This window comes from Ptychodera flava, chromosome 13 (assembly GCF_041260155.1).
Source record: "Ptychodera flava strain L36383 chromosome 13, AS_Pfla_20210202, whole genome shotgun sequence".
NCBI classification, from domain to species: Eukaryota; Metazoa; Hemichordata; class Enteropneusta; family Ptychoderidae; genus Ptychodera; species Ptychodera flava.
Window position 1 is genome coordinate 3422663 of NC_091940.1, and position 13969 is coordinate 3436631.

General features: G+C 35.5%; 2 protein-coding genes across 3 annotated transcripts in view; one reads left to right on the top strand and one right to left on the bottom strand.

Annotated features, from left to right (window-relative positions):
• The window catches only part of LOC139147116 (AKT-interacting protein-like), a 37703-nt gene extending 26852 nt beyond the window's left edge, over positions 1-10851 (top strand). For both annotated transcript variants that reach the window (XM_070718019.1, XM_070718018.1), the window contains 5 exons: positions 1400-1464; positions 2299-2399; positions 2692-2879; positions 3609-3780; positions 7584-10851. In XM_070718019.1, the coding sequence (XP_070574120.1) occupies positions 1400-1464; positions 2299-2399; positions 2692-2879; positions 3609-3780; positions 7584-7715 (658 nt within the window). In that variant the 3' untranslated portion in view covers positions 7716-10851. The remainder of the gene's footprint in view (positions 1-1399; positions 1465-2298; positions 2400-2691; positions 2880-3608; positions 3781-7583) is intronic.
• Positions 10852-10854: 3 nt separating this feature from the next.
• Positions 10855-13969, bottom strand: LOC139147118 (UPF0598 protein CG30010-like). Its single transcript, XM_070718020.1, has 3 exons — positions 13743-13969; positions 13033-13081; positions 10855-12082 (listed from the first exon to the last, which is right to left on the bottom strand). The coding sequence occupies exons 1-3, from the start codon at positions 13869-13871 to the stop codon at positions 11604-11606; spliced, it is 657 nt and encodes a 218-aa protein (XP_070574121.1). The 5' UTR covers positions 13872-13969; the 3' UTR covers positions 10855-11603.

Sequence of the window (13969 nt, forward strand, 5' to 3'; positions counted from 1 at the left end):
ATCAGGAATATTTTAAGCAAATCTTAGCATTGCTTTCAATTTACTTATACACTTATTAGCTGTTAACATTAAATGAGACAAAAGGTAGCATTCAGTTTCATTGAACAGTAGTACTGGTAGCAGTAACTTACAAGGTGTTAGGAAATTCAGACATATTTCTCCTGTCAGAATTTTTTTGGTCAGTCAATGTTGATGGCGCTGAGAACAGCTGACAACAGAATCACAAATTGAAATCCATGTAAGAGGGCGCTGCACCCAACACAGAATATTTTACTCAAAAATCACTTTTTTGCAAACATTTATTCAATTTTAATTAATTTGTTAACCCAAGATTAAAATATTGGTTGGGTTCACCTTGTAGCTTGTAAAGCAGTCAAAAGTTGCGTGATAAAGTGTTAATTTATGCAAATGTATGCAAATCACCCGATTTCCTGGCTTCTTTTTCTTCCCATTTCAAAATTTCCAAAGAATTTAACTCCACTCTGGCTGGGTCAAATTTTCTGAAATTTTTTTACATAATGTTCTTTAAATGCTTTATAACAAAATGGCTATTTTGTTTGGCAATAAAGTTCTTACATTTTGAGTAAGAGGCATTTTAATTTTGCTTATCATAATGTTAATCAATTTGTTAGAGTGTCAGTCCTTAAACCCTTGCCATTTTAGAATGAGGATAGATAATGCCAAATAAAATAGTCGTTTTTTTTCTACATATAATCTTCTTTGAAGTGAAATATTACATTTCAGAAAATACTCTCAAGTTTTTGACTTAAATTAATTTTTATCATTAATACCAAAATTGAGGTTTTTTACCCCAAATATACACCAACTTCATCCTTTGAGTAAACTACTGCAACCATACTAAACTTTAGAGTCTCTGCTTTTTGAAAATATATGGTATGAGGGGGTTTCCCTGTCATCTTTGATGAGAAATGCTTTGAAAAAAACTGTTGGCAACATGCAGCTACACCTTAATACGGTACACACTTCAGTTTAGCTTTCTACTGTCTCAGCTGACATGTAATGAAAACAAGAGCCATGATTATTATGGACAGTATGTTACTTAAAATTTATCACTATGATTGACGTTTGCTTAACATTAATTTTGAAGATTGACACTGGTAACAATACCTTATGAATGTGTCAGGTAATTCTGTTATATTTATCCTGTTGGACTGTTTTGATATATCACTAAAAAAACTTCCAAGATTCTTCAGAGTAAATGGTCCCTGAAACTTCTCACCAATGGTAAAATGTTTAAATCTTTGTGTTCTTTTTTAATATGCAATGCAAATTGTAACATACATTACACTTTTGATATGTTTTTCAAATGAAAACATTGATTGTCAGTAAGGCATTCCTTACTGTCTTTAACACTGAATTTTGCAAACTTGAATTTCAGCAATCAACTATTAAAACAGCGTTTACCAGGCGTGCATGTACTGCCTTCAGCAAGATCTGCCCTGTGTAAGTACCTATGTCTACTACAGTGATGCTTTCAATTTACAAGTAGTCACTTCTGTTTTCCAACCTACCTACTTATTTTTGTGATGTTTTATCTACCTCCACGGAAAAAGTTGTTAACCATGAAATTCATATGGTCAAAACATATAAGGGGGTTACATGTTGTTAACACTAATTCATGGAAAGATAGTGCAAGAACAGAACACATCACCTTTATCACTAATACCAATGTGACAGTACTGTGAAAACCACCTATTTGTTCATTCCATGTATATGAAATGATATAGTGACAGCTTGCACACACAAAAATTATACTTACATGTAGGATCTAGACACATCATACATGTGTACAGTTAGTATTACATTGCTATTTTTCAGCAATGCTCCCATTACTGATCCAAACTTCAATTATATACAGCTGTAACATCTTTGCTTACAAAAAATGTCTGTATATTTATTTTGTACAATATCAGTCCTTGAATACAAATGCAAAATGAACCAAATTAGAAATCTCCTCACTTTCTTGAATGCTGCAAACATTTGTAATTACCAAGGGTACAATTTCTTTTGCTAGGAGATATTTTTGTTTTTCAAAGTATTGTTGACTGTAGTATACTTCTGTAGCACTGGGTATTCTGACTGGCATCAGTCAGTGACAATAATCTGCGAAAGCATTGACTCAACACACAAAGTAAAACAATAGGTCACTTCAATGTGAGCAAGAAATACTGTTAGCGGCCAATCACCACATTGCATATACAAGATACCTAGGTCTGTGTGTGCATGTACACAAGATAAAAATACATTTGTCCAACCAATATTTTTATTTTTTGACAGTGTGGTTTGGTGTGTTATTTATAAGGCAAGGTCTTTACCAGGAGGGAATATTTAAATTTACATTATCAATACCAGAAAATTATCCAGATGGGGATTGTCCGGTAGGTATAGCGTATTATATCTTACTGTCAATAAGTTGTGCATGAAATGCTACTTTTTTAGAATCCTAAAAATAACTACATGTCAAAAAAAATATTGGCATTGAATGTAACAGAGGTGTGTGATGAAAATGGCTTTCATCAAACTGAGTGTGATTATAATCCTCAAGAGCAGCAAAAAATGGATATGCAGTACATATGTATGCATAGTGGTCAACATTTTAGTCTTATAGAACAGTTCCATTTTAGTTTGTCCAACCTGTATAATGTATATCTTCATCTTCACTTGCTACAGAGGTTGGTCTTTGACCCGCCCATTTTCCATCCAATTGTTGACCCTATGTCAGGAGAGTTAGATGTCAAAAGAACATTTACCAAATGGAAACGCAATGTCAATCATATATGGCAAGTGTTACTCTATGCAAGGAGGGTTTTCTATAAAATTGACACCAAAAATCCATCCAATCCAGAAGCTGCTGTCCTGTAAGTACATGTATTTCATTTTCAGTTATTTAAGTCTTTCCTTTTATTTTTCACACATTGCCCTTTTATTTTACACATGTATCCCTTCACAGTTTCTCTCCGTTTTTATATACAAATGTCTTACAACAGTTTGGTTTAGTATAGACTCTTAGTTGACTTCCATATTTATCCAGGTACTACTGAATGTCACATGCAGGGCATGTGGTTTTAGCCATGAATATTCATATCAACTGATTCTTTGCAGAAACATGCAATTGCTTGATTTTAGAGATGCAGTGTGATCCCCTTTGAATGTAGTGATCTTGCTGAATGAAAAAGCTGATATTGCAAGGCATGACAACTGTGTAGAGTTCAGAAATATAAGTACATAATTGAACAAGTGGTGTTATTTGGTAGAGCGCCCTCAACTGCAGAAGCTCACAAAGCAAGCTGACTTTGCTTTGTTTGGTTGAAGTTTAGTCTGGAAAGCCATAGATTCATCAAAAAGAACTACAGTTGCAGTAATTTACAATGTAGCTCATATAGAGTACTTGAAAAACTGCCGATGTTATAAACCTGCATACTGTAAAGCTAGTGTGGCATTTAAACTTTATCATAAAGCATTGCTGATCAATTGTCAAGCTCATGTTAATGTGAATGATATCCTGATTTTTCCTGATTCTAGTCTTATAAATACAAATGACTGATATCAGCATAATCATTATTTCATTTCTCCATTGTCTATTTCAGATATGAACAAGACCTTGATTTATTCCGAGATAAGGTTGCGGAGACAATTAGATTTTGTAAAAGTAAAGCATATGATCCACCAAAGACAGATGATCCCCATGAGATAACATTTAGTCAGTGGGATCCAGAAATTCATGAGAGAGCTAGAGATGCTATGTTCGGAGTTCAAAGGGTAAGTCAGATCTCTCATTCTCTTTTTTTGCTGTTGTTTAATGTTTACTTCCAAGAACTTTAGTAATTGTATCTAGCACTCTCTGTGCCTGTTGTTGTCAATCTTTTTATATCAGAATAGTTAGCATGTTTAGGTTTGAACAATGTGAACATGCTCGATAATAAAGTCAGTTTTTAGTCCCCGCGGACGAAGTCCGGCGGGGACTTATAGATTGGGTCCCGTCCGTGTGTCCGTCCGTCCGTCCGTCCGTCCGTCCGTCCGTCCGTCCGTCCGTCATCAACAGTTTCTCAGACACTGCTAAACCAATTTTGTTCAAACTTGGCACAAAGGCATAGCACTATGACCTACAGATGCACATCGATTTATTATGCGATACGATCCAATATGGCCGCCAGGCGGCCATTTTATTACAATTTTTTCATGTACGGAGCCATAACTCAGACATGTTTCAGCCGATTTTATTCAAAGTTGGTACAAGGACATTGACCAATGTCATAGATATGCATGTCAATTTGTTTTGTGATATGATCCAATATGGCCGTCAGGCGGCCATTTTGTTTCGATTTTTTCATGTACACTGCCATAACTCAGGCATATCTCAACCGATTTTATTCAAACTTGGTACAAGGACATTGACCTATGTCATATATATGCATGTCGATTTGTTTTGTGATACGATCCAATATGGCCACCAGGCGGCCATTTTATTACGATTTTTTTCATGTACAGCGCCATAACTCAGGCATGTTTCAACCGATTTTATTCAAAGTTGGTACAAGGACAATGACCAATGTCATACATATGCACATTGATTTGTTTTGTGATACGATCCAATATGGCCGCCAGGCGGCCATTTTGTTTCGATTTTTTCATGTACACTGCCATAACTCAGGCATATCTCAACCGATTTTATTCAAACTTGGTACAAGGACATTGACCTATGTCATATATATGCATGTCGATTTGTTTTGTGATACGATCCAATATGGCCACCAGGCGGCCATTTTATTACGATTTTTTTCATGTACAGCGCCATAACTCAGGCATGTTTCAACCGATTTTATTCAAAGTTGGTACAAGGACAATGACCAATGTCATACATATGCACATTGATTTGTTTTGTGATACGATCCAATATGGCCGCCAGGCGGCCATTTTGTTTCGATTTTTTCATGTACACTGCCATAACTCAGGCATATCTCAACCGATTTTATTCAAACTTGGTACAAGGACATTGACCTATGTCATATATATGCATGTCGATTTGTTTTGTGATACGATCCAATATGGCCACCAGGCGGCCATTTTATTACGATTTTTTTCATGTACAGCGCCATAACTCAGGCATGTTTCAACCGATTTTATTCAAAGTTGGTACAAGGACAATGACCAATGTCATACATATGCACATTGATTTGTTTGTGATACGATCCAATATGGCCACCAGGCGGCCATTTTATTACGATTTTTTCATGTACAGCGCCATAACTCAGACATGTTTCAACAGATTTTATTCAAAGTTGGTACAAGGACATTGACCAATGTCATATATATGCATGTGGATTTGTTTTGTGATATGATCCAATATGGCCGCCAGGCGGCCATTTTGTTATGATTTTTTCGTGTACAACTACAAAGCCATAATTAAGGCATATCTCAACTGATTTTATTCAAAGTTGGTACAAGGACATTGACCTATGTTATACTTATGCACATTGAATTGTTTTGTAATATGATCCAATATGGCCGCCTTGTGGCCATTTTTTTTATGACTTTCCATGTCCTGAATAATAACTCAGACATGTACCAAGCAAATTTATTCAAAGTTGGTACAAGGACATTGACTTATAGTATACATAAGTACATTGATTTGTTTCTCGATATGGTCTGATATGGCCACATGGTAGCAATTTTGTTATGATTTTTTTTCATGTCGAGAGCCATAACTCTAGCAAGTCTCAACTGATTTTATTCAAAGTTTGTACCTGGACATTGACTTATGTAATACATATATGTGTTGATTTTTTAAACAGTAAGATCAAATATCGCTGCGTGGCGGCAAATTTGTTACGATTTTCTCATGTACTGAGCCATAACTCAGACATACCGGTATTTCCACCAGTATCATTCAAAGTTGGTACAAGGACATTGACCTATTTCATACATGCTCGTCAGTTGTTTCACGTCATGTAGCAGTATCATGTCAATTATTGAAGTTTCATAATTAGGTTGATATGTCAGAAATACTGCATCAAATTTCATGAAACTTTGTACAGATGTTAAGCTCACATTGCTTTAACAGTGAAAAAGACATCTATCAGTGTCATTTTAATTAATTTGTAATTGCATATGTAATGAACTTTCCTAATTAGAGTGATATATCCACAAATACAACGTCAAATTTGATGAAACTTGATGCAGATGTTGATCTCATAGTGTTGTAAATACTACATTAAACTTTATGAAATATGGTACCGGTTATCTATTAGTGTTAGGATAGAATGAAAAAATGTTTTGCAACATCCTGTCAACTAATTCCCAGTTGACTCATTTTATGACCTTTAGGATAGTGGCCTACATTGGTTTTATGTTTTTCATCACCATGGAACTCATTCTTGGCCATTGAGTGCCATCTGTATCAAAATATTTTTATCACAGAACCTGTAATCAAAGTACCCATTAGCAAGCGGGGACTGGGTCATCAACGATGACTTGTTGTTGATTTATTCATCTTCTTACTTGTCTGTGTGGTCACATCTTGTAGCATATCTGACCATGTTCTGTTTGTATATATTAGTAAGTTTTTTGCTGTCTATGGCATTTCCATGCATTTGTCAGTCTACATGGATCTGGTAGTGTCCCTCCCTATACCGGTAATGGTATGTCTACTCATGGAGTAAGCAGTGAGAAGGAGTCACAACTTGAAGGACATCAAAGACAGGATGGTGGACACATTTTTGGGATAATAATTATATTTACAATATGTACAATGTTTATATGACTTGTTTATTAAATAAAGAATCACGGTACATGATATTACTCTACATATCAGCTAGCATAACCAAGTGGCTACAGTAGATCACGTTTAAACAAAATAGTCTATTGGGAATCATGTTAGTTGTGACTCCTACCCTCTTGCTCCATAGTCTAATGCATTGATGTAATTCGCAATGTTTAAACTACAAATCAGCATTTCTGTGGCTATTGCCAATTCTGCCCACTGACTTTTAAATTTCTGAACTCTTTGAGTTAAATCAGGAATTTCTCTGTTATCTGTTTGAGTCATTCCTGTACCAATATAGGTCAAATTCTCATGAGTCAAACAACACAGTTGTGAGTCGGTGGTGCATTAATTTAGTTCAGCAGGCACACTGACTTGAACACAGGGAGCTAGTTATGATATTTCCTGATAAACTTTGATGAATGTTATATCCGCATGTCCAAATCACTTTGATAGCCCTATAATATGTCTTTATGTGTGTCCCCTCTATGCATAATGTGCTGTGTGGATTGTAATAGTGCTGAGGACTGTTCTGATGCTGTCTCTGAATACTACTTAAAAAAAGAATCTCATTATACATATCGTTTGCAAAACTAAGACACAAACAATGCCTTTCAAAATTTTTTAGAGTGTCTTTATTTCTAAATTTTATGTCATAACTGAAATTGAATATTTTTTATACTTATTTCATAAAAATAAAGTTGATTGGCAATATTTGCATCATGACTTCACTCATCTCAAGAATTTTAAGTGTTTGCAGTGATTGAAAATCATTGTTATCATTTTAACTTTTGATTTACAGAGGAAACAGTCTGAACAAAGCCTTGATTCTGGAAAAAGTGCTCAGGTTTCTGGCTTGTCATGGGTCAAACCTGGTACAATGGATATTTTCAGTGAAGATGAAACTGCCACAGTATATCAAACCACTGTTTAGGAACTTCATTCAAGACCCTACACCATGTTTACTGAGTTCACTCAAAGAAGTTATCAAACCACTGTTTAGGAACTTCATAGACCCTACACCATGTTTGCTGAGTTCGCTCAAAGGAGTTATCAAACCACTGTTTAGGAACTTCATAGACCCTACACCATGTTTGCAGAGTTCGCTCAAAGGAGTTATCAGGACGTAAGGCTCATACACCTTGAAACTTCAAAGCTGTTAGTTTGAAGAGAATTGTTCATCGCAAGTTGTTTTTAATGAAGAGATAATATGTATCATTTGTGTTTTGTCATGAAGAAATGTTTTGTATCTATTGTGTTGAATATTCAACTGTTAGTCCATTGAGAGGACTGGATACACTGCTGCCACATCATGGAAATGAAACATGGACTTCTTTCAGCTCATCAGGAGAAAGTGAATATTGATTTTGTTACAAAGATGGTGTACATCATTGCTGCCAGGAATAGTTTGTTTGTTGTCACAGACAAGGATTGTTGTCAAACTTACATCAGTCACAGACATTGAACGTTGACTTCTTCTAAAACACTCAATGTTGACAGGAGATCCCTAACCCACTGATCAGGTATCACAGTATGTTGCTGTCTTGTCATCAGTGACATATTTGATCTCATCAGAAACTGAATTTTGTCAACTTGAGTGTAATAAACTATGATGTGAGTGGTGAGATCTGTGACTCTTACCAGTTAGCCTTTAGAAACATTGATCTTGATGGTGTCAGCAACAAGTCATATTTACCAGGCTTGAGTCACCAACAGAGTATATAGACCCAGAATTTGCCATCAAGAAGCAATATTGTCAGTGCATCATGGTATAACGTGATATATTTTTGAGACAAAATGTCATTAATTTCAAATGTAGTCATGTTAGTAGCTTTCCACACTATCCATTTGACCTCAGGTTGCATGGTTTTATTCAACTTTCACACATGTTAGTGTTTTAATTTCCTATAAGTTTTGACAGAGATGGCCTAATTTGTCTATCTCTGATTTAAGATTGTGTTCAGTTACAGAAGTCGCCATTATATTTCAGAGGCAATGTCCAACCAAATAGTTACAAATTTGCAGTTTAATGATTGTTTTACAGCATGTAGAGATAGCAAATGACAGCCTAACCATGAAATTCACAGATGCTGATTAAGAATATTGAAATGCTGTTAAAAATATTGCATCAAGAGCACCCAAGGCTTTTGCTGTAAAATGTTTAGATTGGAATTGAAATATTTTTGGAATCCAAGGGGGTTGTATTTTTTTTGAATATTGCGTTGCATAATTTGCAAACCAAATGTCTTTCTCTCTTGATTCTTGACAACTGTATTTTTTAAAAGAGAAAACAGATATAAGATTTTGAATTCTTCAGAATTTTAGCTTTAAATCCACAAAGGATGAAGTGTATGCTGCATGATTTTGTAGGGTGGAAATGAATGGTTTTGATATGGTATGTCAGAGGCAGTGTAGGAATAGGCTTTTTTTGGGTCAAATTATCTCAGCATGGAATTCTTTCTCAGTCTGTTCAAAAGATATGTTCAGATTTGTAGAAATAGTGTGTGTGCATGTTAGCTTCTACATGAAACAAGGTGAAGCTGTTGTATTGTACTTCTGGCGGTTGTGTTCCCAAGATGTAGATTGTCAATTTCAAACTGGCCATAGAGGGCGTGATTTATGAACGTGGTGTATCAACAGTGGGAGTGCAGTGAGGCATGTATTGACATCAAGCTCAATGATTGTTTTCTCAAGAGAGTCCTAGAGTATATCTATATTACAATATTATTATTATTTATGAACATGGGAGGGCAGTTTTTAGAAACTTGATATTTAGCATGTTATTTTATTGACAAGTAGAAAACCCCAGCCAGAGAGCTGCAGTTTCCTCTCATAATTAACCAAAGATATTGGAAGAGCCACTGTATAGGTAAACAACTGATATGTATATATTGTACAGTATTTTTGAATAGTACCATGTAATTATGAATTCACAAGACTTGAACAATGTATCCATCATCAATATGCTAATTTGCCTCGGTTATTAGATGATTAATGGTATTTGCATCGAATTTAAGACTTAGGTACAGTACACGCAGAAACCTGGAGAACACATGGCCTATGCCCAGCAATTTTATATTTCAACTTTCTCCTTTGAAGTGCATTCCTATTTATTAATGAAGATGGGGTTGATGAAAACGTTTTTACTTTTCCAAAGAAGATAGAGCCTGCTGTACATCATGTGTGCCAGTATTTCAGCAAGTAATCATATTTTGTTATCTTATTTTCATATGGGACAAAAGAAAAGCAATTGAGCTGATTTCTTTTAACAAAAACAAAAAACAACAGTCACTATGTACTTTGCTAATTGTGGTGAATGCAGTGGTTTGATTTTATGCAGATATGCTCATACAGAAAATTTTACCAATCAAAATTTTTGATTGAATCAGTGTACATTGCGTCTAGGAGTTCACCACATTCATTCCATTATTTCTTACTTTTGCTTTGACACAGTTTGGAAATTCTATTTTACAAAAATTGGATGATTGTCAGTGAATGTAGAAACCTGTGTAAGTCTAAATGTGATACATTGTCTGAAAGAATAGTGTAAAATAGTAGTATGCAGAAACAATGATGCGCCACAGGAAAAGGTCATCAAATGAGGCCGGCAGTCTGCCTTCACAACCTCTATATTCTCATGAAGATGAAGTAGCCTGTAGAATTATGATCAGGATATTGATACATTTTTTCCATGAGTGCTCTAAGTACATTTGTTTTGTGTGTCAAAAAGGCAGTTTTTCATACAGAAACTTGCCAGTGAAAGTGTGCCACACACCTTCTCCTAGCTACAGAAACACCCAGCCCCTATTGAGGTCTTCTTATACCATATACAGCATGAAGCTAAAACTGGAATTGTTCAACTTTTCATGGATACGAGTGCTTTTTAGATGTATAATGGTGTAATCAAGAATGGCCTTTCTTGCACCATCAAAGTATCATCAATTCCTTTATGAAAACTGTGCTGAATGTAATTTGATGAGTCAATTTGTTTGATAATTTGGTACTTTTCCTTTTATGTTTTGTGATCACATCTGTGTGCAATTTGAAATAAAGCACTATTTTATCACAAATGCTGTCATTGTTAAACATTTTATTCACAGTCTGAACAGAAAATCGGCAAATGAAAATTACATGTATGATATTACAGCTGGGCCTGATATTTGTCAGAGTCTTTGTTCAAGTTTAATTCTCACAACAAGTCTACTTGCATTTGAAGTCCAGAGATTGATGCAAAAGTCACTGTCATGAGTTTGGTAAAATTAAAAGCATGTATTGAAAATAATAGAAATAACAGTTAAAAAAATAGAGTATCACTTTCAAGCATAATTTACGACTCTAAATGACAAGCTGTAAATGATTTTTGATGTATCCCTCTACCTCATAACTTCCAACACAAGATAATTAGAGAAGTGTGTGATCTGTTAGTGTATTTTGTGTGAAACTCTTTTTCATGTAAAAGTCATTTGATACACTAGGCCAGGCAAATTCAATCAATATCCAAGGATGGTAAAACAATCAAAGATGAAAATCTATAAGACCAGGTCTCCTTACATTTAATTATCAGTGGGCTAGTAAACTGATCAGTCATTACAATTTTCAAAAAAAAAAACATCTCCACCATGGTAAATACAGAATTTGGTACAGTGAAACCTGTCTAAACTGGAAACCTGTCTCAGCTCAACCCATTTTCCCAGTCCCATTACAATGGAACTCGTAGAACCTCTACAAACCAAACATTTCTCCATACCAAACAATTTTCTCAGTCCCCGAACTATTCAGTTGAGACAGGTTATACTTTACTTTCCTTCACTGAATGCAGCTATCATGATATTAATTCACTTCGTTCATCTTCTGTCATCAAATCCAACAGTTCATTGGTCAAAGTGTATCTTGTACCTTTCCAATTGAAGTGTGTTGGTGGTGCATACTCTCCTGCTTCTCCAAATTCAAAATATTTACTGATTTCAATGCCCAGACTGGACTTGATCAATCCAACACCTCCAACTTTAGCTTTGGCAGGGTGATAGACACGCCCACTCTGTGGTAACATACAGAGTTTTTCAGGCTCAAACTTTACTGTCAGCCTATCTCCAGCCCCACCATATGTCAGGATATCTTCAGCACCTTCAGGACCATCTTCCTTGGGTCTTTGTATAATATGAGAGTATACAATTGGTCTGTCATCACATCTTATATAGTTACATTCAGGTCCACACAGTGATATGTAAGGGAAGTCTTCTGCATAACGATTGGTTTTGTTTATTTTTAACTGTCTGAAGAAGAAAGCTAGGAACTGTTGCTCTGAAAGAGAATGACAGATGAGCCACAGTTGATGAATCATACATGGATAATTATATTATACCAGTATAATGAATAAAATTTCTACAATGTAGTTCAGTAAATTTTAGATTATTCAGAAGGGAATTTATCTGCTAAATTAATAAACATAGGGCCAAAGTCCCTGAAGCTACTACAGACATGGATACAAAATTAAGCATTTCCTGACTGTATGAAATCATCTCACTAAGGTCATCCTAGGGAAATGTAAACCAAATATTAAAGCTGTCTGACCAGTGGTTTTGAAAAAACAAGCGACCCAACGTTGACAGAGTACTGCTGTGTTATGTAGAGAATAACTTTTTGTGACACATGTATTGATGAAGAAGGTGGACATCTTGGATAGCTCATTTTTGTTATTTCTGATATCATCTACAGTGGCAGGTGTAACCAGTGTGCATTCACAAAAGCAAATGTTAGCCGTGTTAAATGTCAGATGAGTAACTGTTCATATTTCAAGGCTACTTGGATATGAATTGAGAGCTTTCATTTAGATAAAAATCACTTTTCAAACATTTCATGCCATAATTTCAATATACCAGTCTATAATAAATTATAAATATAAACCACCCCAGGGATGGGTATACTATTAGGCATTGACTGCTTCACTCCATATATGCACTCCCTATCACTCGTAGGTAATGTTGTGAACCGGTCAAACTTAATGGTATACCTATTGTTGTAGGTGGTTTATCACATAAATCGAATAATAACCACATCATCTGATTTGTTATCATATGGTACAGTTTTCCAGAACAACTGCTATTCAAAAAATTAAGCTGGATATACCAACTGCTTCAATTCTGGTTGTGATTATGAGACAACTGTGAGTCTGCTTGTTGTAAACTAATAAAATTGAGTCTATGCATGTTTTACTCACTGACAACTTCAATCTTACAGAAACGAAATCTTACCTTTGAAGCATGTAATAAAGTTCTTCACTTTTGTATCATCTAGAAACAACTGAAAGAGATGTAAATATGTTAAATGCAATTAGAGAAAAGAAACAAAAATACAAAGAGTATAATAATAGCATAAAAACTGACAAACACTCCAACTTATGGCAACATCACAACTTCACAAATTACCAGTCATTTTATCATCAGAAAAGTATGCTTTGCATATATTAATACAGAAACCTTCAACTCTAGCCTTTCCAACCTTCATTGGCATAACCATGTGCATAGACAGCAGACGGAAAGCTATTATCAATCTGAATGATGATGTATCTGATATTAAATGACTGCATACTTTGCAAACTTGCAAGTTGTTGTTATGGCATTCTGAAACATTTACGCTTTTTTCGAATAGCATCGGGGTCTGAAGATGAGGGGGTCTCCACTTTATTACAAACATGTAGTGAAGTACGTAGGTACTGCACTGTTGTATAATCACAGGCGTGATGTTTACTGGGTAGTTTGTATAAGTGTAGTTTATGCTACGTTCCGACACGGTCCCTCCACAAAGGGACCGTGGTTCCAACGTTCTCTTCCGTAGCCTAATCGTAACGTCGGAACGTAGTACACTTACACAAACTACCCAGTAAACATCACGCCTGTGTGTATAATCTATGGTTTTGGAAAAGCTCGGAGGTACTGTCAGGCGTTCAATGTGCATGATTTACCTGACCCTGATGATCGATGTAATAGAAGTACTCCCTCAGCCTAGGAGATGGCGACTGGCCCTGAACGTAGTGTATACCACGTGACCATTGCCTCCTTGTTTGTTGAAATATCAATTTCCATTTCATCATCTTTCTTTTTGAAGCGTCGGAGGATGTTGAGCATCTGGGTTTGTTTTGACTCCTCGACCTCTGACTTCAGGAAGTGGTAAATAGCTTGTCATGCGCAC